Here is a 26,930-nt window from a genome sequence, read left to right as displayed (position 1 = left end):
ATTGTCAAGCAAACTCCCCGCTGGGAGTAGAGTCCCATGGTGGGGGCATCTCGATCTCAAGACCCTGAGATCATGACCTGAGCCAAAACCAAGAGTTAGATGCTCAACTGACTAAGCCACCCAGGCATAAAGACTTCTTAGGACACAAAACACATGAACCATAACAGAAAAATAGATGAAACCAAAATAGAAAAAAAATAGCTACAATGGACTTCATCAAAATTAAAAGCACTGCTCTTCAAAAAACACTTGTTAAGAAAATGAATATGCAGGCACAGACTGTAAGAAAAAGCTGCAAAGCATATATAATTAAGATCTGTATTTAGAATATATTTTTTTAAATCTTACTATTGAATAAAAAGGACAAACAACCAGTAATCAAAAAAAGCTTAACAAAAATTTGAACAGATAACTTCACACCAAAGAAAATCCAGGAACGGCAAATACGCACATGAAAAGATGCCCGACTTCATTAGTCACTGGGGAAACGCAAATTAAAACTACAATGGGGTATTCACTATGTACCCACCAGAATGGCTAACATTAAAGAGATTGATAATGTCAAGTATTGTCAAGAATATGGAGCATATGGGACCCTCATAGATGACTGAAGGGAATGGAAAAAAGTACAGCCATTTTGGAAAATATGGATAGTTTCTTGTAAAGTTAAACCTACACTTAACCATACAATCCCACAATTCTACTCCTGGGTGTTTACCCAAGAACAGAAACCATACGTACACACACAGACTTGTCCTTGAATATTACCCAGCTTTATTCATAACAGCCAAAAAGTGGAAACAATCCAAATGTCCATCAACTGGTGAACAGATAAACATTCTATGGTTATTAGCCATACTATCCAGCAATAAAAAGTAATGAACTAATAACACACTGAATAATTTGGATGAATTTCAAAAGTGAAATAAGCCAGTCACAAAAAACTACATACATATGATTCCATTCAGAGCAAACTGCAGAAAAGGCACAATTCTAGAGACAGAGAGCAGTTCAGTGGTCATCATGATTCAGGGCTGGTGGGAAGGTCCTGTACGTGGCTGTGATACGTTTACATAATTGTATACATTTGTCAAAATTCACTGAATTGTACAGTTTAAACTGGTGAATTTTATTGTGTATATACCTAAATATATTTAAATATAAAACACCCTAAAACCTAAGAATGCAAATCCACAAGAAACATTTATTTTTCTCTTATTTAACAAGAGTGTTTCAGCAGACACTTTTCCCAGAACACAACATGTACTTAAATAACCTTAATCGAATACTTACTCAGTACCAACAACACAGGAAATTAAAAGTAAACATACTCTCAACATTTGAAATCATTCGTATTACAAATTTTTTCAAAGACACATAGTTCTCAATTCCCTACCAACACTTCCTATCTTCCTAACCCACCCTATCTTGTACTTTTTAATATAACCACTGAATTGGAGAAATCAATTAGTAATTCAAAGAAACCAGTGTTTTCAATTCTGAAATCACAAACCAAAACTAATTTGAGATCATCTTGTTATTTAACAAAAAAAGGTTCTAATGATACAGAAAGGAAAGGGTGGACAGCTGAGTTACGTGCTATCGGTAAACCATCTGTTAGTTTGAAAACATCCCAAGATGGTGCTAACCAGGAATCTCTGGCAAGCAGGAAAAATTAAAGAATTTATGCAAGGTGTCTCAAGTCTGCCAGATTCAACTTATAACGAGAACAAAGACCACGATTAGTAACCGCAAGTAGAACTGTTTTGTCATCTTGCTTCCGTATGTAATGTGAAATGTGCTAGCAATCTGTTCCTTGCTACGGGAACTTGTAGATACTCTACCTTTCCTGAGGATGGAGGAGAAGGGCTAGCACAAGGACTTGGGTAGCTACTGCTGTCTGTAGATTTCACAGAAGATTGATCCGATCGGTCATCAGTGCTTCGCTTAGGATGTAAAATTCCTCTATCTTTGTACTTCTGAGGTGGGTGCAGTGCTGGAGATGGAGATTTCATCAGTACTCTTGAGTGGGAAGGAGGAAACAGAGACCAGTGACACACAACTTCAGAACACAAAGCAGATTCCATTTCAAACCAAAGTTCCAGTGGCATTATGATATACGAAATAATATTTAAAAAGGGAATTTCATTCTTCTCTCACATTTAGAAGTTAAAAAACATCTGAGATATTAGGGTGCCCTTACACAAACAATAGGTAAAAAAATATTTTTAACAATCTACAGAAGTTCTTAACTTAATGTTAACAAAGACTCAAAGTATTATTTCCCTTACAAAATTACTAACCTCTTGTATGATGCTATCGGAGAGGTCTTCAACATTATATAATTATTTAAATACATCTATGCTAATGGCCCTTGCTAGAATATCACCCACTCTACTTCCCTTCCACTTTCACAGAACATCTTAGAGCCAAGTAAAATACATTTTAAAAGCATACCAAAAAATTATGGTATGATAAAGTATTAAAATACTGCTGGACTAGAGTCAGGAGAGAAGACTTCTAGGACAGTACTAAATTTACAACTACCTAAGTTATGTGATCCTGGGCAAGTCTCTTAACTTATCTGAGCTTTAATTTACTTATGTGTTAAAAGTAATCCTTTTAAGGATTTACTAGATAAACTGTAAGGTTCTTCTATTCTAAAATTCTGTGAATAAATGCAGCAAAGTTGGCAGTCAGGAATTTTATAATTTTTCTAAAAGACATTAAGAAAAGAAAAAGACATTGAGTACTTCCTGAAGTCATGCAATACAAAGTTCACAGCACCACCTATAAAATACACTTGCCAAAATATTAGCTCTCATCAAGCCCTGAGAGCTAACTACCAGTTTAGACGAAATACACATGGTATGGCAACAAATAAGACCAAGAAGAAACAGACAAATCCAGAATGTGGTATTATCTCCACAGTACCACCAACCCACTTTCTTCAAAAAAGTGAACAGAGGGGGTGTCTGAATGGCCCAGTCGGTTGAGCATTGCCTTCGGCTCACGTCATGATCCTGAGGTGTCCTGGGATTAAGGCCCGCGTTGGGCTCCCTGCTCAGCAGGGGAATCTGTTTGTCCCCCTCTCTCTCCCCCTCCCTTCCCCCTGCCCCGCTCATGCTCTCTCTCTAATAAATAAAATCTTAAAAAAAAAAAAAAAAAAAGGTTAACAGAGGAACTACTCTAGATTACAAAAGCCTCAAAAACGTGACGACCTGATGAGTCTTCCCTGGATGCTAATTCAAATAAATGTGTAGTATGACAACTGGGGAAATTATCATTTTACTGGGATTGATAACTGGATTTTGATTATGTAGGAAAATTACCTCAATTTTTTTTAAGTAGGCTCCATGCCCAATATGGAGCCCAACACCGGGCTTGAACTCACAAACCTGAATTCAAGACCTGAACCAAGATCAAGAGTCAGATGCCTAACCGGCTGAGCCATCTAGTCACCCCAAAATTCCTCTATTTTTAAGAGATGCATATTTAAATATGGAAGGGTAAAATGACATGATGTGTGGGATTTATTTTGAAATATGGAAACCAAAAAAGAAAGCCAAGAGCAAATGAAGAAAATTTGGTTAGATACAGCAAGCAGGTAAAAATCTTGGTAACTGCTGAATGTGGGCTATGGAGTTCATTATGGCATATCATTCAGTTTGCTGTGTTTAACAATATTTATAATAAACAAGTTTAAAACAAAAAAAGATGTGTTTAATAATTCAAAAACTTCCATAGACTCCTGCAATCATAATTACTCTTCCTTCAAGAATAACTACCTCAGATCCAGGATTATTTCTTTCACAAATGAAATAAAATAGCTAATTTAAAGATATTAACAAAAGACTATCTAATGAACGCACATCTGAAACATCAACAACCTGCTAAGAAGTATAAAAAACCTTTCAGGGGTTTTTTCCTCTCGTGAATTGATGTTCAGTGCATTATGTAAATTCAACCCCCCTAAAATCACATCGTTCTTACCCTGGCAACTCGGTGACCTGAAAATTAGGCAACAGAACTTAATGCGAGTAAAATCTTATTAAAATAAAAATGTATTTTCCTGTCTACCTTTTGGTTTTCAAACTGATCTTTTAATCTGAGCTCCATTCTAGCTTCTCTCTCTCGTATTTGGCTTCCCTGGAAAATTCTATTAAGTTGGAAACAAAGCCTTCTGTGAGCCCCTCAACCTAAATTTTCATTTAAGAAGTTCTGACACGGAATTCATTTTACCTCATTTCTTTCATAGAAAAGATGCACTTGTCCTCTGCCATCAAATTATTATTTAGAAAATGACAAGCAAAAAACACATTGGTTTAAGATGGAACATTGGCAAGCAATTTCTATTATTTTAATAGTTTCTTAAACTATTTTAAAATAGTTTCAATAAGATGTTTTTATTAGGGGTGCCTGAGTGGCTCAGTTGTTAAGTGTCTGCCTTCGGCTCAGGGTGTGATCCCAGAGTCCTGGGATTGAGCCCTACATCAGGCTCATCCACTGGGAGCCTGCTTCTTCCTCTCCTGCTCCCCCTGCCTGTGTTCCCTCTCTCACTGGCTGTCTTTCTCTCTGTCAAATAAATAAATAAAATCTTTTAAAAATTAAAAAATAAAAAATAAAAATAAAATTATTTAATCTATACATCTTATCACTGTAGAGTGAAAACTGTAACTATAAATACTTTCTCTCCAAGAAGTAATCTCACAAAGACTGTTAATTTCTCCCTTCAAAAATAAACCTTCCTAAGAGTCCTCATTCTCTTCTCCACCAAGTCCATCAACTCCAGGCCTTATCTATTAATACTACCAAAAGTCTGAAGGTAGATGAAATTCCAGAACTCACTGTTCAACAGGTATACCAGAAAATGAAGAGTGCCAGGCTACAACTTGTAAGAAAATGAAAATGCTGGATCCCAGTATCACAGGTGAAAAACTAAATTTATAAAACAATGTATATCTGAATTATAACTAATATTACATTTTATAATTTTGATTTTCTTAATTGTATTAAATTTCTAACTTTTATTAAATAGGCATGTATTGGGGCGCCTGGGTGGCACAGTAGTTAAGCGTCTGCCTTCGGCTCAGGGCGTGATCCAGGCATTATGGGATTGAGCCTCACATCAGGCTTCTCCGATGGGAGCCTGCTTCTTCCTTTCCCACTCCCCCTGCTTGTGTTCCCTCTCTCGCTGGCTGTCTCTATCTCTGTCAAATAAATAAATAAAATCTTTAAATAAAAAAATAGGCATGTATTACTTTAAGAGGAAAGGAAGTTTTTTCCCAAAAATGTGTGTGTGCAAATATATGCACACACACATATACATTTGCATTGATACACACACATACACATACACACAACACACAGAGTCTCTATGAACCTAACGGGTTTTTATAGATGGCCTAGGAATAACATTACCACATAACAATTTCTATGGAAATCTAGTCCCACATTCTAAACCATTATTCAAGTAAGCTTTTAGAACCATCTTTCAAAAAGTGGGTAGTAGCTAAGAAGAAAATGTGCATTTTACTCTTCTATTGCCCGGCAGAACCTACATCAGAGAGAAACATTCAGGAACACACATTATGAGAAGATTTTCTTGGGAAATCACTGCATTATTCCTCAAATGTAATATCTGAAGAACTTGGAAACCAGTATGGATTAGTCCCCTATAACTGAAGTCTGACCTGAGAAAGCCGTATGCTTCATTCAAACATGCCAATCTGCCCAAAAGAAGACACTAACAGTCCCATCTGATCCTTAAAGAACAGTAAACATCACATATCTCTTATGTTTTCACCGTTTCTATTTTCAGTTTTTCTAACGCTGAAATATTCTTACCACACAGACTTTCTACCAATATTGCCAAAACTAGCATTATGGACAAGAATATTGTTTTTGTTATCAATTTTAACAGGGAAAAAATATTTTAACTGATACAAAGAAACTTAAATTTGGTTCTAACAAATATTCTTTCACAACAAATATTTTTGAATCATGGTCAATGATTCATTACAACCACTATTATATAATCAAAACACATTTTTGGATAAATAATTCAATATAAAAGCTCTCTTATTTCTTTTTTTTTTTAAGATTTTATTTATTTATTTGACAGAGGTAGAGACAGCCAGCGAGAGAGGGAACACAAGCAGGGGGAGTGGGAGAGGAAGAAGCAGGCTCATAGCAGAGGAGCCTGATGTGGGGCTCGATCCCATAACGCCGGGATCACGCCCTGAGCTGAAGGCAGACGCTTAACCACTGTGCCACCCAGGCGCCCTAAAAGCTCTCTTATTTCTAATTGCTAAATGCTGGAAAGAAAAGAAGAATTTGGCTAAAGTCTAACAGATTTTCCCCTTACAGTAAATTTGTTTACTTATTATCTGCCTCCCTTGGATAAAAGATGAACTCTATGAAGGAAGAGATCGTGTCTGTTTGGTACACTGCTGTATCTCTTACACCAAGAACAACACGCGTTTAATGTGTCACTGAATAAATGAATGAATAATTGATCTCCTGTAGGAATACTAGTCAGCAATATTGATACCTAGGTAAGACTTGTGAGGAGGTAGTTCTTTTAAATGGCCACAGCCCACACTTCTTGCTGTAGCATATCTGGGAAAGATATTACTTGACATGCATCAATGAAAATACGTGATTTTAAAATATTGGTAGCTTTTTAACAGATCCTAAATTTGAGAATTCTTGAAATTAAACATTTTGAGTTTTTCCTGATAAAAAAATTTCCTTATTAAATGACTCGTAGATATCAGTAGCTTAAAATCCTTCATATTATCTTAATACTTGTAAGAACTATGTCTTAAAAGTAAAAAATTTGGGGGGCGCCTGGGTGGCACAGCGGTTAAGCGTCTGCCTTAGGCTCAGGGCGTGATCCCGGCGTTCTGGGATCGAGCCCCACATCAGGCTCCTCCGCTGGGAGCCTGCTTCTTCTCTCCCACTCCCCCTGCTTGTGTTCCCTCTCTCGCTGGCTGTCTCTCTCTCTGTCAAATAAGTAAATAAAATCTTTAAAAAAAAAAAAAAAAAAAAAAAAAAGTAAAAAATTTGGGGCTCCTGGGTGGCACAGTCGGTTAAGTGCCCAACTCCTGGTTTTGGCTCGGTTTGTGATCTCAGGGTCGTGAGATCAAGCCAGGTGATGGGCTCTGCACTCAGCAGGGAGTCTGCTTAAGACTCTCTCTCCCTCTCCCTCTGCCCCTCCCCACCTCAAATAAACAAATCTTTAAAAAAAAAAAAAAGTAAAAAACTCTTCCCATTTTCTTGTACCCTTTTTGTATATTTTAGATTACAAGTAATTTTTAAATATTACAAAAGCACATGATTCTATGATAAATAATTCATTTTCCTGGGAAAAAATGTCTCCCGTTTTGATGAAATGGTATCAATTTACCTTTCGGCAGTAGCAGACTCGTCCGAAAAGTCAGTATCTGCTGAAGTTTTCCTACTATTATTTGACCTCCAAGACGATGCCAGAGGAAGTTCTTCTGAAGACATAGGCCTCGGCCTCTGGCCGATTCCGGATGGCTGCTGTAAGCCCGCGGACTGTTCTTCAGTGCTGAGAACAGCTATGATGGCTCTTATGGTGGCTTCATCAACTTGAGACCAGGGTTTGGACGGAGCTCTCATCCGGCGTAAAAACAAGCTGTGCCACTTGTGCCTGAGCTGCAGCAGCAGACTGGCCGCCTGCAACAGAACACCCCCCTCAGCCACGCCGGTCCCAGCAAGATGGAGGCCCCACCTGCAAGACACCCACTCACTAGTGAAGGTCTGCAGCTGTCTGCAAAGGACACTTGGCCACTTGTCAGGAAGTAATGCATTTCATTCTTTTTGTTGCAAGAATGAGATCAAATTGCTGCTTTACCATATCTGAGGACTAGAGACACAAAATCACATGGAACAGTCCAATGGAAGAGATGGCAAATAACGTGTGGGTAGAGTGTGATTAAAACTGGAAGAGTAACAGCAGAGCAAATAAAGAAAAATACATTTAGTTCCTTTCATATTTTATTTTAGTGCCTGTAGAACATCCACATGGTGATCCAGAGGGCAGCCAGACTCACAGGTGCAGAGAAAGGCCGGAGCTAGAAATACAGACAGACTTGGGAGCCATCCGTGCATTAATGGTTACTAAATCTACGCACAGAGGTGAGGTCCCTAGGGATTGTGCAGAGACATGAAAAGAGCAGAGTAAAGCCCTGAGTACTGGAGAGTATCTAACATTTAAGGCACAAACACATACAGCAGAGTCAGTGAAAGAACCTAAGAAGGAATGACTTTTTAAGAAAGAAGAAGAATCAGGAAAGATTAATGTCAGAGTAACTTGTTAGGACAGGGGTGAGGAGGAAAAATGGGGAAGGGCAGAATTACACAAGGAAGGGTATGGACAACAGTGCCAAACATGAGAGAAAGGGTGAATTCAAGGACAGTGGGCTAGCCTTGGACAACGTGGGGGACATGCTGACCTTGGCAAGGACAGTTTCAGGGAAGGAAGGGCTGGTGCAAATGAAAGTGGGGCTCCCGGAGGCTGAAGCGATGAGTGAACAGAGAGTAAAAAAGTAAACCTAGCCATTTGTAGACTATTGACAGCTTTGCTGACCACCTGACCCCTCAAAAAAATATATATATATATATAGTAGGATCTCTTAAACACAGAGAGAGAGCTTTTTCTATCTTTTGTAATTATGCGTCCTAGCTAAGGCACAGAAGACTGAATGAATGCAAGGATTCATTAACTCTCTGAATTTGTTACATACTAACAGTTGACCATTAGGAGTGGTTCAATGATATGAGTCACATCGCTTCAACTTTTTCTTTGTTGTAGTTTTTAAAATTATCGATTTTTAGCTATTTGACAGATTGAAAGCAAAATAATCATGCCATATTTACTACTGGAGTTCAAGTCTAAACCTGTGAAAAATTAATGTAGCAAATTTTTAATATGGCAAAGCAACCTTAAGCTCTATTTTAGCCAAGTGAAACATAATCTGAAATTACATTAGAACATTTCCCTTGTCTCCAAACTATTTGGTGCAACAACATATAGCTCGGTGGATTTCACCACTTACTGCACATCTTCTCCCTTCCTTCCCCCAATAATATGTATACTGGAAAATGTGCATTTGTCTGAGGAATTATTTTGTTTGCTACAACTTAATGAATCTCAAAGCTTTAAGTAAATGTACCTCAGGCTACTCAGATTTTTTTATGAACTTTATAACTACACTTAAAACCCTTAATTCCTGGGGCACCTGGGTGACTCAGTTAAGCATCTGACTCTTGATTTTGGCTCAGACTGTGATCTCAGGATCATGAGATCAAGCCCCCCATTGGGCTCTGCCCCCAATGGGGAGTCCGCCTGAGATTCTCTCTCTCCTTCTCCCTCTGCCCCTCCCCTCGCTGATGCACACTCTCTCAAATAAATAAACCTTTAAAACAAAAAACCCTTAATTCCTATTTCTGCATGTTTGCAAGTCTGATTGCTATGAGGTAAAAATTTATTACTCTAGGTATTCACTAGCCAAATAAACATAGTTCTTGTTTAGCAAGCATATACTGTTCCTCAGCTCTTTTCTCCAGCTCTTGTAGTGTCCTGGCATCCTTAAAATACTTTGAAAATATAGCCCTCATCCATGGACTAAATTAGTATCCGAATGAATGTGTTGATGTTTTATGGATCAGATCCATATAAATGGGAATACAGCATATATCTGGGTATTCATATAGTTATCTTTTTAATATCTTATTTTTCATTAATTACATATTAACATCAATTTTGTAATGTGTTGAGCATCTGTACTAATTGATTTGATGGCATAAGGTTAGAAAATAATGTACTGCCCCTTTTATTCCTGTTCCAAAAGGAGAAAACTATATAGAAAGATAAAGGGGGACAATAACAATATAGATTTGAATACCTTGGAAAAAAATAAAGGTGGAGATGGAATGAAGGGAAAGCTTTGTCAAGAACATTTTTAATTTGAAAAAAGAATTCATCTGCCCCAATTCAGAGATATACAAAAAGAGAAGACAGAAGAAACTCGTATCTTTTTTTCAGAAACAGAGTTATACGAAATAAAGGGAGTTCTTATATACCACCCAATACTTGGCATTTTCTTATATACACAGAAATACTCAGACATCACTGTGCTTAAATACGAGCCACACCGAGGCTTTTGAAATCCTCTACTTAAATAAACCCCAATATGTCAGAGAATGCATAAGAGCCCTGTGAAAACTGAAATACAAACTATATTCTCTAATACTAAGGGCTCAATGGTAAAGGTATAATTTTCAACATACTGTATGTCAATTCATACTCACTGAATGAAAGAAACTTACCATACTACCGAAAAGCAACTTACCTCAGGCTCTAGTTTGAAATTGAGCCACTCATCAAGTTTCAAAGCTGCTAAATTAGCAGTCGTTCTATCTTCCATTTCACTGTCACTACTGTCATTAGGAATACCATCCGCTGTCCAAACACACATTGAAGGGAAAATATTTCACTTTTACCATCTTATAGCAGAAGTAAGTAAACACACACACACTGTATTTACACAAATCTGCCCTGATATACTAACAGTTTGGGTCGGGAGCTCTTCAAATCCAACAGTCTCACAAATTAAGTCTCTAAAAAGGGGGGGAAAGGCATTTTAAAGACTACAATCTCTAATCAAAATGCAACGAAATAAAAAAAAAAAGACAAAAATGGGACACCTGGGTGGCTCAGTCGGTTAAGCTCCTGCCTTCAGCTCAGGTCATGATGTCAGGGTCCCAGGATCGAATCCCACATTGGGCTCCCTGCTCAGCGGGAAGTCTGCTTCTCCTTCACCCTCTACCCCTCCTCACCCCCCCCCACCTGTGTTCTCTTTCTCTCTCTCTCAAATAAATAAATAAAATCTTTTAAAAAAAGACAAGAACTTAAAAATCAAAACACAATCTTTAAATATAATAACTGGATGAAGAAGAAAACTAAGGACATAAAGAAGGGAATGAAAACACTATAAATCAAGAAATGCTAATGTAAATTCACAGGTTTCAATTTAAAAGAAGAAATGGAGATTTAGCGCCTGGGTGGCTCAGTCAGTTAAGTGGCTGACTCTTGATCTCATCTCAGGTCTTGATCTCGGGCTCGTGAGTTCGGGCCCCGTGTTGGGTGTAGTGATTATTTAAATAAACAAATAACTTTAAAAAAAATAGGGGCGCCTGGGTGGCTCAGTCGTTGAGCGTCTGCCTTCGGCTCAGGGCGTGATCCCGGGGTCCTGGGATCGAGCCCCACATCAGGCTCCTCCGCTGGGAGCCTGCTTCTTCCTCTCCCACTCCCCCTGCTTGTGTTCCCTCTCTCGCTGGCTGTCTCTCTCTCTGTCAAATAAATAAATAAAATCTTTAAAAATAAATAAATAAATAAATAAATAAATAAATAAAGATGCCAAATGTAATATACAATCATGTAAGCTTTCTAAAACAGCATAAAGATAACTTAAGAAATGGTACATATGAGGGGAAAGCTGAGAAATATAATAACTGAAATGCAATATAAACTGAAAGGAATCAACATGAGATTAGATGAGTAGAATGGGTCCGGGATCTGGAAGACAGGGTGGTAGAAATCACCCAAGCTGAACATCAAAAAGAGAAAAGTATTTTAAAAAATTATTCAGCAAGCTACCACGGCCAAAATCCTGGAAGTTACTGACTCCTCCCTTTCACTCACCACCCATTCAATCCAGCAGTTACTAGTACCTCCAAAGTAATTCTGAATCTACTTCTCTTCCTATCAGCTGCCACCACTGTAGTTCTGAGCCATCATTATCTATCATTAAGACCACACACTGCACACTCCTAGCTGCATCCTCCCTTCCATTCTTCCTCCTTCAACAACCCATCCTCACAGCCACAATGATCTTTTTGAACATAAATAACACCACATCGCTCCCTCACTTAAAATCCTTCAATGTCTTCCCTTGCATTTACCATGGCTTACAAGTCCATGCCTTTCTTTCAACCTTATCTTACCCCACCCTTCTCTCCCCTTGATCATCACGCTCCCAATCCCATAACTTTTCTGTCAGTGCCTAGAACATTCCCTAGTGGAGAATCGTGGCCCTCTGTGCCGTCTTCTCCTGCCTACTGGTTTATCTTCACATGACTGGCGGCTTCTCATCCTTTAGGTCTTATACTCAAATCACACCTCCTCAGAGATATTTGTTCCAGGGTCTCTTTCTGAAGTAGGTCATCCTAAGGCAGTCCTCTTTATTTCCTTCATAGTCGCATGCAGAGTATTTACTTCTTTGCTGTCTACCCCCACTACCGTGTAAACGCCTAAGGACCAAAACACCTAGTCTATCCTGTTTTCTGCTACATCTTCGATGCCTAGTATCCTTGACATATAGGAGTTGACCAATAAATACTTGCTGAATCACTGAATAGCAAAAAATTGAAAATAAGCAAGTGTAAAGGAACACTTTAAATGCATTAGGCCACTTTTAAGTGATAGAATATTTTGCAGCCATTAATATAAAGTATTTTTGAAAATTTATATTCTGCACAATGAAAACAGGAGAATGTAAAATAATACTAAAAAGTGTTTGCATGAGGGAAATGGGGTCCCGCGTCACTATTATTATTTCCCTTAAACAATTACCTTTATGCTAAACTATTATTTAATGTCAAGCGCGAGGGAAAAGTAAACGTCTTATCGGCGAGATCAATCAAAAATGCACAACTCAGGGGGCGCCTGGGTGGCACAGCGGTTGGGCGTCTGCCTTCGGCTCAGGGCGTGATCCCGGCGATCTGGGATCGAGCCCCACATCAGGCTCCTCCGCTATGAGCCTGCTTCTTCCTCTCCCACTCCCCCTGCCTGTGTTCCCTCTCTCGCTGGCTGTCTCTATCTCTGTCAAATAAATAAAATCTTAAAAAAAAAAAAAATGCACAACTCAGTAACAAGTTACCTTAGAAATCAATTTTAAGAACTGAGGTATACTTTAGTAATTTCTAATTAGTCTTAATATACCAAAATTACAACATCAATTTTTGGAATTTCAAATTTTATTTGGTCTAGTAAAAAAAAAAAAAAAAATCACTTCAAATAGATTTTTATTTCCTTATGATAGATTTACCTCGAAACGATGAAGGCTCCTGAAGAGCATTACTTGCCAACCTCGCGGGGCCACAGAAGACCAACACGGTGACGGGGGTCACTGCCGAGCAACATCTAATATTAGCTATTCTGTGGGCTCTGGTCATCTCATCATAGATAAGCCAATCTGTGGGCAGTGCCTGAATCGCAGCAGCCTGACCATTGGCTGGAGGAATCTATCAGAAAAATAAATCAAAACCTCGTTAACTGTATTTACCACCTAGTTTACTGGCCATACTTTTAAACTAAAAAGTCCCTCAGTGCAACAGACGATGGATATTAGCAGCCGGCAAACATTCAAGCAAGTCACTGCTCGTGCAGCTGGAACGCAAGTCCTCATTACCTAACACATTACCTCTTCCAACTCTAAGATTTCACCAAAATTTTGTTCCGGTGTTGGATTATACATATATAACCAATTACTTTCTTAAAGCAGGTTGGTATCTGACGCATCTTTTTGCTGATCTTCAACTACGTAAATTAGATTAGTTTCACCTCAAGGCCTAAGAGCATTAAAAATGTTTTACCTTTTTGTATTGAGGCTGACTGAGAACTGAAGTGGGATGAAACCGAACTTTTTTCTCCTTTGGCCCTGTCAATACTACATTCTCTCTGTCCACATGGACTAAATTAGGATACATGCCTGCCACCAATGCAGCTTTAACAACAGCCCAGTTCTCGGAATTTGTGTTAACATCTCGAATGTCACCACCACCTCGTGCTCTAACAAAACCTAGAAGGAGGAAAAAAACCACACCAACTTTTTCTATGGTGCAAAATATACTTTTAAACATGTGCGTTTTTTACAAAAATTGTAATAACCCATAGAAGTGTAATGATATTCAAATTCCACAATAATTAATAAAATCTCCTCTGTAAAGTTTAAAATACACAATCAATGTTCTAAGAAAGTTTAGGTTTGCTCAGGCTAAAGGAAACAGAAGATTTATTGGGGACTTGGGGACTTTTAAAAAATACACATTCTTGCTATAAAGTTCTTCATAAACTGCTATCAGAAATGTACAAAAGTCAAAAAAAGAAATGTACTAAAATCACAGCTGAAAATCTAAACCATTCCTCTGACTGGTAGCAATAACATTTTGGTTATGACAGACAGGAATTCTAGAGTGAACTCAATAAATATATTCTTGCTTGAGTTTCCAAAGCCCTTCATATTTCCCAGCATTTGAGACAACTCTAAATCCTTTTCCTTCGCTCCTCATAGTACTTTGGCACTTGAGCTCATCCATGTATCCAGGCTCCGGCACTCTTCCTCGACTATTTTCTCAATGTACTATCCTACTCAAAAGGAAATTTAAAGAAAGAATTCTAAAATGACATAACAATACTGGCATTCTCTTAAAAAAAAAATTACGTGCCTTAAAGAGATTTACTAGCTGTTTTATGTTCCACAAATATGAAGACCAGCATTTGTATCAACCAACTTACATATTTAAACCTATTATAGAGCCAAGCAACTGTTTATTAGTAGTGATAAAACAGAACTACAAGACCTAAATTGCTTTTTGCCAACAAAGATATTATAACTTGCTCATTGCCGACAGTATCAAAAGGTATTCATATGTTTCTCAGCTACAGCTTCTACAACTATCATTTTTTTAACCAACAAAAGCTGAGATCACATAGGAGTCTACAAACCAGTTCATATATATAAGATATATAATGTGAAAATGTCATAAAAATAATATAAGATGGCATCAGTTAACACTAAAAATACTACGAGGTATAGGTAAGGTACTCTCAGTGGTCTAAATAAGTTCTCTGGGGAAAATTTTACCTGATGCTCTAAGTTGACCAAGCAACTGAGTTCTCATGCCAATGATTATTTCCATGGTAGCTTGTGAAAGAAAATTCTTCTCACAAAAGGCTCGCTCCCACCCATCACTTCGGGCTTTCTGCCACGCCTATGAAAATATAATTATATAACAAGATACATTTACTAAACTCTTTAGTTAGGCAGCAAAGTAACTGAAAACCACTACTTAGCTACTCAAGGTCAATTTTCCTTCTAATTATTTGAGAAAATCTAGGCCTTCATTTAAAACCAAAAAACTCAAAGACAGAGAGATCAGACTGGTAGTTGCCAGAGGCAGGGGAGGAGAGAGAGTGAAATGGGTAAAGGGGGTCAAAAGATACAAGCTTAAAGTTATAAAATAAGTAAGTCCTGGGGAGGTAACTTACAGCATGACCATAGCTAATAACACTGTAGTATATATTTGAAAGTTGCTAAGAGTGTAGATTTTTTTTAGAGATTTATTTATTTATTTTAGAGAAAGAGAGAGTGCACAGAGGAGAGGGCAGAGGGAGAGGGAGTCTCAGGCAAGCTCCATGCTGAGTGTGGAGCCCAACACGGGGCTCAACCTCATCACCTGAAAAGAAAGATTTGGATGCTCAACCTACTGTGCAACTCAGGGGCCCCAAGAGTAGATTTTTTTGGTAGACTATTTTTTTAATTGAGATATCACTGACATTTAACATTATATTCATTTCAGGTATACAAAACACTCATTCAGTATCTGTATATATTGTGAAATGATCACCACAATAAATCTTGTTAACATACCAGAGAGTAAATCTTAAAAATTCTCATCCCAACAGAAAAAAATTTTCAAGTTATGTGCAATAATGCATGTTAACTAGACTTATTGTGGAGATCATTTCCCAATTTATACAATGATAGTATTATTATGTTTTACACCTAGAACAAATGTTATACGTCAATGACATCTCAATTTTTAAAAAATATAAATTTTTAAATCAAATATAAAAAAATAAAATCTAAGGTTTTATGATCAAACAAAATTTATCATTAATTTACACTCAAATGCTATGAAAGCCACTGAGTTTATAAAATTACAATGAGAACTAAGTATCCATTAACCTAAATGACCAACTATGTAAAAATATCTACCTTTTCAGATGTGTCTGCTAATTTTCTTCCACTGAAGTGTCAGAGGTTTTTAACTAAGCCATCATAACACTGTTTATATGTAAGGATTCTACCACTCCAGTCCTCCAAAAATAACCTCTATATCAACCTCTTAATTTATCTGAGAACAGGAAGTGGGATTTCTAGAAACCATCTTTATGCAGTATAAAAAAGCTCCTCTTTGAAAACAACTTTTCTTGCTTTGGAATATAACTAAAAGACCAAGGCAGTAATTTATCCTCTCTGCTTCTGAAGGAGCTGGGGGAAAAACAAAGAATACACAGAAATTCTACACCAAATCTCCCTCTATTATCCACTCAACTAATCTACTATAACATATGGTATCTAATAAACTTAATAGCACTGCATTACCCATTGTTCAATAATGCTCACAAAAGAGCTTGCCATTATTTTTTTTAACTATATATAATGGAAAAACCCTGAATGCCTGGAAAAGAGTACTTTCTGCATAAACAAAATGAAATTTTTTAAAAAATGTACAGTCTACATTCGAGAGAATTTAATGATAAATAACATGTCTACCTTTTCAGGAAATAACATCACCTTCTCCACATTATTTGAAATTCTAAATTACGTATCATTTCCTTTCCTCAGAATCCCATTTTCCTTATCTTTTCTTTCCCATTTATCACACTCCTCAGTTTCTCACTACCGTTATCTTGAAAAGTTTTAAGTGATATTTCGATTTTACTTTATAAAATTAACTTCTTAGCACAATGTCATGAGCACACAAGAAAAAGATGTACTCTAAAAAAGTCAATAAATAGATACTAAATTCAAGATAATTTTATTCCAAGTTTCGTTCTACATACTTTGAATAATATATACATTGATTGCTTCTTAACTAAAATTTTAGAGCATTCCCTGCCCAAGATATGATTAAAAGATAAGGAACCCGGGTATTAGAAAATGAATACAAGTAAATAAACATAAATATACATATACACATATTCCTACATGGAAAAAACTGAGAAAACAAAAGAAAAAAAAGTAGAGACAAACGGTGATAATTCCAACACATGAACAGTAGGAAAGTTATTTCTCTAAGCTAGCAATAAAATGTGACTTTATAATGAAACAAAATTAACGGAATCGTATCTCTTTTGTAATTCGTTACACTTGCCCTAGATATGTGTTTAAAAGCAGCCACATGTTCAGAAAGGAGATGACAATATTAAACAGTACCTGGAACGCTCTGAGAAGGGCCATGTGGTCACTGAAAGTTCCCGCAGTGAAGCGTTTCCTACAAAGCATAGCTGCCCGTTTCTGAGAGGCCTGGGTAGGCAGGACAAAAGGATCTCGATAGGCTAGCGTGCAGGCAATGGTGAGGATGGGGTCCAGGCACTTTAAAACAACAGCGCACAGGACCATTTTCCCAAGATGTGGTTCTACGGGCAAGTCAGCCAAATGATAGCCCAGCTCAGTGAGGTCCTCCCACGTATCCATCGCATCTATTGTCTAAACAAAAGAACACAGAACAGAACTTGACACGACCAGAAACCTAGGTTTAATCAAGTCACATGCCTAAAAATCATCAAGAAAGGAAAATGTAAATTTTCCTTTGCCACATCTTCTAAAAACAACATAGTTTGCTTCCAATATTTTATATAAAAAAGAACTGTAATTACCATGACAGCATTATTCAAAGTACATAATTGTTCGAGATAATATTTTTAAGTACAAAAGTAGGTAAGATGTATCCTCACTGTGTTTAAATTTCAAGTAAAATAGGTAAAATAAAACTATGAAGACACCAACCTTCAGCATTTGTACAGCATTTCTTACAATTAAAGCTGGTGGAGGCTCAGGAGCTTTCATTAGGAAATCAGCAATAGGACAATTCACAGGGGCTAACAGCTTAGTATGCAAACAAAGTTCCTGTAAATGAGAACAGCAAATAATTTTGAAATGTTGGAAATTTATGTTGATGCTGACTTTCAAAGAAATCATGGGAGAGGCACCTGGGTGGCTCAGTCAGTTAAGCATCTGCCTTCAGCTCTCCTCCCTCTCCCTCTGCCCCTCTCCCTGCTGATGCTCACTCTCTCTCAAACGAAGAAATAAAATCTTTAGAAGTTTGGAAGCCAGCATCTAGTTCAGCACACCAGAGAATCAAATTAATGTATTTCCGGTAGTTTTCCCTAGAAACTACAATGTCTGGCTCTTCCGTGAGGTCAGAAAACTTAAAGCATGCAATTAATAAAGGCCAGGAAATCTCAGTGGACCCATTTCCAAACTACCAAGGTTAATTTCAGCATCTTAAACTGAGATTTTGCTATTATCTTTTGGAATTTAAATAATCTGTTTTCTTTTATTTTTTTTTTAAGATTTTATTTATTTATTTGACAGAGAGCCAGCTAGAGAGGGAACAAAAGCAGGGGGAGTGGGAGAGGAAGAAGCAGGCTCCCAGTGGAGGAGCCTGATGTGGGGCTCGATCCCAGAACGCAGGGATCACGCCCTGAGCCGAAGGCAGACGCCTAACGACTGCGCCACCCAGGCACCTAAATAATCTGTTTTCTAATCCTCAATAAGAATGTGAAAGGTGAACACTATATGGTTGTCAGACTTCTAAAATGTTGATTTAAAAAAAAAACAACAATGTATCTATAAACTGTACCATAATTTAAGTGCACTCAAGTAATTCTTTAAAATTTCGGAGGTTTACGGATTAAATTTTGTCTAGAAATAAATATTAGATACATAACCACCTCCCATCATATACATTTTATAATTATGTTTTAGGAATTGATCATTTAAAAGTCCAACTGGTATTAAGCTGAAATGGTCCCTTCTCCTCCCTCACCCATAAAAATAGCCCTTTTGAGTTTAGTAAATTTCTACCTGTAATGGCATTCTCAAAAGTTCTGGAGTCTGAAATTCCAACATATTCTGGAATCGGAGTCTACTGAACAGCCGGAAACAAATTCCAGGTCTGCATCTCCCTGCCCTTAAAAGTGAAATAAAAAATTAAGATTCAAACAAGGAATAAAGACTAGACCAAGGCAACTCTAAAAGCAGTGTGCTTCAGGAGACAGAGCCATGGACCAGTGTCAGGACATCTGAGTGTGATTCCCTACTGTGGTATTGCTCCCCTCAGAATCTTTCCAGAAGGCACTCATTCATCTGGGACTCATTCGTAAAAACTCATGAATGACACCTACCTGATACACCTACTAGGGTAATGATTCAAAACAAATTTGTAAGTGACATACATATGAAAGTGGGTAAAACTAATGAAAAAATCCCTGGTGATATACATTTCATCAGCTTTACTCAACTGACACAAGCACCGTGCTCAAGCCGGCTGTTCAGAGCTGGGTAAAGTAAGCATGACACAACTCCGCGGGAGTGGCACTGCCTGTCACCAGAGAGACTTGTATCATTTTCTGGGAAGTAGGAGAAAAATACCTTGAAGAAAAGCAGCTTCTCGTCATTTCCCCCAGAGTCACTGTATCAGCTAATGGCCAGGCTGAACACGCTAAGTGATAGAGATCCAGAAATATCCCTACCCTCTCAAAGCTACAACACACTGATACGAGCTACAAAATGAGACATTGGACCATGCTTCCTTCGTCAAGCACTGTCCTCACTATCAACCCATCGGCATTCCTCCTATCCAGCCTCCTCTGAGACATTTCTATCCTTTGCCAATCCTTAAATGTTGTGTTCCTGTGAGGCTGGACCTCAGCCCTCTGCTCTCCTATTGTAGCCTCTCTCCCAAGGGGATCGTAATTATCCTCCTGACTTCAATTTCCATCCACGGGGATCCCTTCATCCTAACTCTACACCTATACTTCAGCAGCCTCTTAGCTCCACTTGGATTTTCCAGCCGACCCAAACTCAACACAACCAGAAGTTAATTCTTCTCACCAACGTAATCACTATTCCCATTTTCCCTGACGATGGCACCACCATCCACACAAGTCTCCAAGACAGACACCTGTATGACGTCCTTGACTCCACACTATTCCGCAGCCCTGGACATATGATCACCAATACTGCTCTCCTTAATATCTTCTACCAACGCTCTCGCAATCCAGACAATTGTCATCTCTCCCTTACTGTAAATGCAAGTATTAATGAAAAGAGCCTCCTCCTGGGTCCTCCTGCCATCAGCTTTGTCTCTACCAATTCATTCTTCAAAGAGCTGAAAGAATTCTAAAATCGTGCCATCCTTTGGCTTATTAAGAAAAAAGAGAGGAGACACAAAATGACCCTTAAGGACATATCCACAACTTACCTCTTTCTGCTCATTTTTCACTATTCTCCTCTAAGCTAAACTCCATCCAAACAACTCTGTTGCTCACTCTTGCCTGTAGGCCTTTGTGCATGCCTTGCCTCTGCTAGAACAGTCTTTCCACAACACCTCTTTATTCGTATTTATCTCAGATTCTACCTTCACTCCCCTAGAAGCATTATCCAGTCATAGCACAAATCACATGGTATTAAAATTGCTCACTTCACTGGATTCCAGGATGGACTGCACCATTCCCCCCCCACCTCAAACTTTACTCATCAGACTATAGTTTATTCACCATCGCATCCCTAACCCTTGCACAGTGATGGCTGTCAAAAAAATTGGTTGAAAAAGATGACAAGGAAAATTCCTACAATTTCTGATTTTCCTCCTAGATAACATACAATTAGCCACCTATAAACCTAGCTAGTGTATCAAGCCACTGTCATAAGAAAACAACTGGTATGGTAACAGCAACAAGCCCTCAAGAACATTCTATGAGATTATAAAGTACAGAAATAATGTATCCCATCTTCAGCATATGAGGCACTGCTTTAAACTCAGTGTGTGATGTTTTCCCATTAGTAAAAATGCAAAAAAAATTAGTCAAATAATTACTGAAAAATAGGATACTTTTTAATCTTCCCTTTTTTAAAAAAGAAAAAGCAATGCAAGCACGTACTAAAATAACCAAGCTACAAAAAAATAAAATGAAAATTAAATCTCCTTCCTTCAAAGAGCCCCCAAAATCCTCCTTCTCAGAGTCAACAACTGTTTTTTAATGTTTCTCTCAAATCTGACAATGCATTTCTGCCCTAAATATATACATACAAATATATATTTATTTTATATATATTTAGCATTATATATATATTTATTTAGTTCTCTCTCTCTCTCTATATATATATATATATATTTAGCACAAATACTATAGACACATGTTCTACACCTTACTTTTTTCAACCAATAATATATTCTAAGAACTCATTCCGCATAACATTACATACATCCACATCTTTCCTCGAACAGTTATCTACTATACCATTGTACAGCTACAGCATAATTTATTTATCTACAATACTTCCAGAGTTTTCACTATACAAACTGTGCTGCGGAAAACATTCTTCAACACGTCTCTGCACACATGCACAGGTCCACTCAGGATAAATTATGAGAAGTGGAATCCACCGGTCAAGGGTAGATTTGGACAAACAGTTTCAAACTGTCCTCTGAAGAAGTCACAGCAATTGACACTCCCATCAGCAAACTAGGAAAGCTTACTGGCCCACGCTTTTGCCAACTCCGTTGTAGGTACTGTTAAACATTTTCATCAATGCCAATCTGGTGATAAGCAAAAAAATTTCCTCATTAATTTGCACTTATTCTGGCATATATGAGGTGTATGTGAGGTTAATGTCTTGGTCTTTATGAACTGATTTTTAAAGAGTTTTTTGCCTGATACAGAAATTAGCCCTTTGTCCTATATTGCAAATGGTTAAAATATTTTCCTTTTAATTTTGTTTTTTAAGTTTCTTACATCTTCTGAGGACAGATTATACTAGTCAAAAATTTCTAACATAACCTGAATTCAACTTTTAAAGAAAGTATTAAAATGGCTTGCTTTGCAGAAACAATATAAGAATTAAGACTCACATGAAAATTTTAACATTCTATATAGAAAGCAGAATATACGTTAAATATGTAATACATATCAAAATGTTTCCATTTTATAGGCAACTGAATGAATGAATGTACATTAAATATACATTACCTGCCTTTTCGTTGTATGGCACTAGCTTTGGAAATCCACACCATTTTTAACATTGTAACAAAATTCAGTGCATCAAAGGATTTCTGTAATATTTAAGTTATCTTCATATTAAAACTTTTATAAAAGGTGTTTAAGAAGAAATAGCAAGAAATATTATGAATATATTTTAACATGCCAAGCTTCATTCAAGGCCCCTCTTGATTAGATAATTAGGATGGGGCATGGATTAAAGAAAAAAAACATCCAGATCTCCGGTTACAAACATTCTAAGGAAAAAGAATGAAAAATAAACTCAGAAGAGCTGTAAAAACGTCCTCATTCCGTGCCTTGCTTAGTTATTGTTTCTCTCTGCTACAGTTGGATAAGAGCAGTCAGTACTCATGGACATCAAGACTGAAGAAAACCAATCTATTCTCTTGAGGTCATTTCCTATCAGATTGCTAGCACCACAAGGGATAGGAGTGATCAGGGAAAGACAGTTTCTAAAATGCATGCCGGAGAGCTGATCTGGAGGAATAATAACAATAATGACTGAACCAATCCTATCTCCAAAGTGAAGAATTTGTAATCTGTTCCATTTTACCCCTACTGAGCTATGAACGCAGTTAGCCTATCCAGGATGTTACAAAAGAGAGAATAAAAAGGAACCATTATTACCTCATATTCCCTAAACATCTAAAGCCAAGATTTACTGTAGAGAAAGATTTTAAAAGAATGCATTCCTAACTGGAATATATACTTAATCATTCAATGACTTATACTTTCCCTTTCATAAAATAACTATATAGAGCAAATACAAATGTGGTCTCATAACAGTTTAATTACGGGATTTTAAGAAAAGATGCTACTTAAGTAGTTTTTAATAAAATGTCACATTTGTCAATTTTGTATGTAAATTAACTTCTGACACTACCATCATGTTCTAAACCGGGGTTTACCTGATGAATGACACCCAGAGAAATTTCAAAATCCACTTCATCAGCTTTAGATAATTTCAGGGCAATAAAACCTGAATTTTCACTGACTCACCATTCAGACTTTAAGTGATAATATTCATCATTATCCTCTTACAAAACAAATAAAATGTATCCCTTTCTTTATAGTATCCAACTATACTGAAATGTCCAAATTTTATACTAAAATTTTATTTTCTGTAAGATACTCCTAAAAATTACATTGAAAATATTATAAAGCAATTAACAAATTTTTTCCACGTTAAAACATGAGCATTTCTATCCACTAGAACAGACAACATTTGCTTTCCACAACACAGATAGTATCTTTCCTTGAAAATCAACCACCTCTATCACTTTCCATCCTTTCAGTGAAAGGATCCGCCAAAGTGAAGGGGATAGAGAACTGCTGAGCATTTCAATGCTGAAAGAAAATAAGCGCTGTCTTTTCTTCATATCAGGGTTGGCAGTAAATATTTTAGCCTTTGTAGAGGGTCTATTTTACAACTATTCCAGTTGCAGTGTGAAAGCTACCACAGACAACAGGCAAAAGAGTGAACAGGGCAGTGTTCCGGTGAAATTTATTTTTACAAAAGCAAGTGCTGGGACCGTGCGGCTGCTAACTGGCCTTTGCTGAACTCTGGTTCTGACCACTCACACTGTCTCAGGATGGTTCTCTTGAACGAAATATCTTTTGAAAACCTAGTACATGTGGAGCCCTGGAGATTAACACTGAACAAGCGGGACATGGTGCGTGCCCACATGTAGTAGGAAAGGACGGCATACAAAATATGTAATCCAATTCCCACACTGTGTCAAAACTTTCACAGTGTAACTAGCCAACGCTTTACTTTCTTCCTAGTATTTAATCAGCAGAAGCTAGTTTTTTTGTATAATCTGTTACAATAACTAGATCCTACATTCTGAACTGCTTAGGGTAAAATATTCACTTTAAAGAAATCAACAATTACTATGTTAAATTCATGCAGAACCAGAAATCTTCCCACTAAAGTGAATTATAAAAGCACTTATTGGAATGTAACCTAACGCTCTTCATCTAAACAAAATACAACTTATCCATACATACCTCTTTCACCTTACCAGAATCAATAACAAAGACAACATCGTTGACTGTGATGCTGGTTTCAGCAATGTTGGTGGAAAGAATCTGCAAGGGGATGTTCGTTACAGTTAATAGGAGCACAGGACCAATGACTACTGAAATGGACAAAAGAAAAGTTTATGAAGCTTACTATTTTTCGAACGCCAGCAGGTGGGTTTTTTAATACTTTCTTTTGATCAGATGTTTGCATATTTGAATGAAGCATAAAGACTTGGTATCTGTTGACAATGGAAAGGGAAAATACACTATGATACCTATCTGTTACTTAAAGCAACAAATATAAAGCTTTAGCTTTTACCTATGTGTGTTGTCAGCAAACCGCTTGTCATCAAACAGGATGCGGTCCCTCAGTCCAACAATTTCATCATATCCAGGTAGGAAAATTAATATTGCACCTTGGAGAAGAAGGATTTTTTTTAAATAATAAATCTCTGGTTTTACAAACCAGAACCAATCGACAGGCCCAGCTGTAATGAGCTATATCACAAGTTTTCAAATACTGCTAAACTGTAATACTTAGGACACTTAGGAGATTATTTATGCAATATTGCCAATGGAATTCTGTAAAAATCTGCACATGCAAAATATTAACTTCGAAATCGAGTACACAGTGCTATCCGAGTTCTTTTAGACAGCACTCACTCACCGGCGTCACAGCCGTGGCAGATATTGTACAGAAGGTGCATGATCAAATCCAAGTCGACTTTTTCGTCATCAAAACTGTGATGATACGCTTTCAGGAGCTCTCTGTCTTCTGCACTGAGGTCACTTCCGTTTGTGTGAACCAGAGAACTTTCATCTAGATTTCCAAATTCCAGTGAAGCACTTAAAAAAAAAAAGAAAAGAAAGAAAAGAAAAAAAAAATGACCAACTCATTTTCATCATCAAAAGGAGTCATCTTTTAAGGCCACATGATTCCCATGATGTCCTTCTTCCAATACGGAATATACCCTAAGGAGGGTAAGTGGTACTTAATGTCCTAGCTACAATTCATGTTTTGGCTCACAGTACATTATCCAAAGTAAACTTTGCCAATAAGTGCTTTTTGAAAACACAACCTGAAGACATTTCTCCAAAGAAAATACACAAATGGCCCATGAACACACTGAAAAGATATCCGACATCATTACTCATCAGAGAAATGAAAATCAAAACCACATGAGATACCACTTCACACCCATTAGGATGACTATAATCAAGACAGAGAGGATGGTAAGTGTTAATTTAAAGAGGGTGTGGAGAAATTGTAACCATCATACATTGTTAGTGGGAACATAAAATGGTAAAGCCACTTGGAAAAACAATGTGGCAGTTCCTCAAAATATTAAACACAGTGTTACCAGATGCCCTAGAAATTCCACCCCTAGGCGTACAAACAAGAGAAATGAAAATATATGTCCACATAAACCGCTGTACACAAATGTTCATACCAGTATTATTCATAACAGCCAAAAAATGTAAACCACCCAGATGTTCATCAATGGAAGAATGGTTAAACAAACTGTGATCTAGCCACAGAACAGAATATCACTCAGTCAGGAAAAGGATGCTACAACGTGAATGAGCGAACCTTGAAAACATTATGCTAACTGAAAGAAGCCAATCACAAAAAGACCACATACTAAATCATTCCACTTAGATTAAGTGTACAGAACAGACAAATCGATAGAAACAGAAAGTAGACTAGTTGCCTAGGGCTGGAAGAGTTGGGGAAGATGATTCCAGAATTCCCTGGGGGGGGGGTGATGAACATGTTCTCAAAATCGATTGTCGTAATAACTACACAGCAAGGGGCACCTGGGTGGCTCCGTCAGTTAAGCGTCCGACTCTTGGTTTCGGCTCAGGTCATGATCTCAGGGTCGTTGAGATCAAGCCCTGTATCGGGCTCCGTACTCAGTGCAGAGTCTGCTCGAGATTCTCTCTCTCCCTCTCCTGCCCCTCCCCCAGCTTGCCCTCCCTCTCTCTAAATAAATAAATAAAATCTTTAAAAAAGGCGTAACATGGCAAACATACTAAAAGCCACTAAACTGTACACTTAAATGGGTGAATTACACAGGTGTGAACTTTGCCTCAATAAAACTTAAAACACACACCTTTGATCATCATTTGTATTTTCTTTTTTCTTTATTTAAATTCAATGAATTCACATATAATGTATTACTGGTTTCAGGAGTACAGGTCTGGGATTCATCAGTCTTGTATAATACCTGGTGCTCATTACCTCACATGCATCATTTGGATTTTCTTAAAAGATTGTTTCTAATTGTTCACTCGTATAAACAATACTCTGAAGCAAAGTCCACATTTAAAACAAAACAAAACAATTCTACAGGCACCAGCATAACATGACTGCTAGTTTGGTTATCCCATACGAAAAGCAGATTGATTATGCTATTTTCCAAAAGCCCCAAATCAGCATAAATTACTGAAATAATAGATTGCTTCTTCATCCCATATGTAAAAATATAACCTTCTGCCATCACTAGTAACTATCAGTACGATTTCTAGGAAGTTCAGTTCAGACCAGTTTCTCTTAAAGAGCTTAGCAAAAAAGTAACTAAGCCTGCTTTCAATAGGGAAAATATTAAAATTCTAACTGCAGTTATTTTAAACTTTAAGATTAATTTTAAAACATTCCAAATTTTTTGTTTTCTTACTTCTTAACAGCTAAATGAATAGGGTATAATGTCTTTGTTTAAAGCCCTAACTTGAGGGGCGC

At 37.3% G+C, this 26,930-nt stretch overlaps 1 protein-coding gene across 2 annotated transcripts in view; it reads right to left on the bottom strand.

The window, feature by feature from the left end:
• Positions 1 to 26,930, bottom strand: part of YTHDC2 (YTH N6-methyladenosine RNA binding protein C2) — a 68,632-nt gene that overhangs the window by 8,260 nt on the left and 33,442 nt on the right. For both annotated transcript variants that reach the window (XM_026507774.4, XM_044387334.3), the window contains 14 exons: positions 24,858 to 25,036; positions 24,510 to 24,606; positions 24,342 to 24,429; positions 24,176 to 24,256; positions 22,136 to 22,218; positions 18,969 to 19,074; positions 17,889 to 18,008; positions 17,316 to 17,588; positions 14,958 to 15,084; positions 13,687 to 13,892; positions 13,140 to 13,335; positions 10,383 to 10,492; positions 7,412 to 7,704; positions 1,845 to 2,022 (listed from right to left, as the gene is read on the bottom strand). In XM_026507774.4, coding sequence (XP_026363559.2) covers positions 1,845 to 2,022; positions 7,412 to 7,704; positions 10,383 to 10,492; positions 13,140 to 13,335; positions 13,687 to 13,892; positions 14,958 to 15,084; positions 17,316 to 17,588; positions 17,889 to 18,008; positions 18,969 to 19,074; positions 22,136 to 22,218; positions 24,176 to 24,256; positions 24,342 to 24,429; positions 24,510 to 24,606; positions 24,858 to 25,036 — 2,137 coding nt within the window. The remainder of the gene's footprint in view (positions 1 to 1,844; positions 2,023 to 7,411; positions 7,705 to 10,382; positions 10,493 to 13,139; positions 13,336 to 13,686; positions 13,893 to 14,957; positions 15,085 to 17,315; positions 17,589 to 17,888; positions 18,009 to 18,968; positions 19,075 to 22,135; positions 22,219 to 24,175; positions 24,257 to 24,341; positions 24,430 to 24,509; positions 24,607 to 24,857; positions 25,037 to 26,930) is intronic.

The sequence above is a fragment of the Ursus arctos genome, unplaced genomic scaffold (genome assembly GCF_023065955.2).
Source record: "Ursus arctos isolate Adak ecotype North America unplaced genomic scaffold, UrsArc2.0 scaffold_5, whole genome shotgun sequence".
NCBI classification, from domain to species: Eukaryota; Metazoa; Chordata; class Mammalia; order Carnivora; family Ursidae; genus Ursus; species Ursus arctos.
This window is presented reverse-complemented; position numbering and strand designations above follow the sequence as displayed.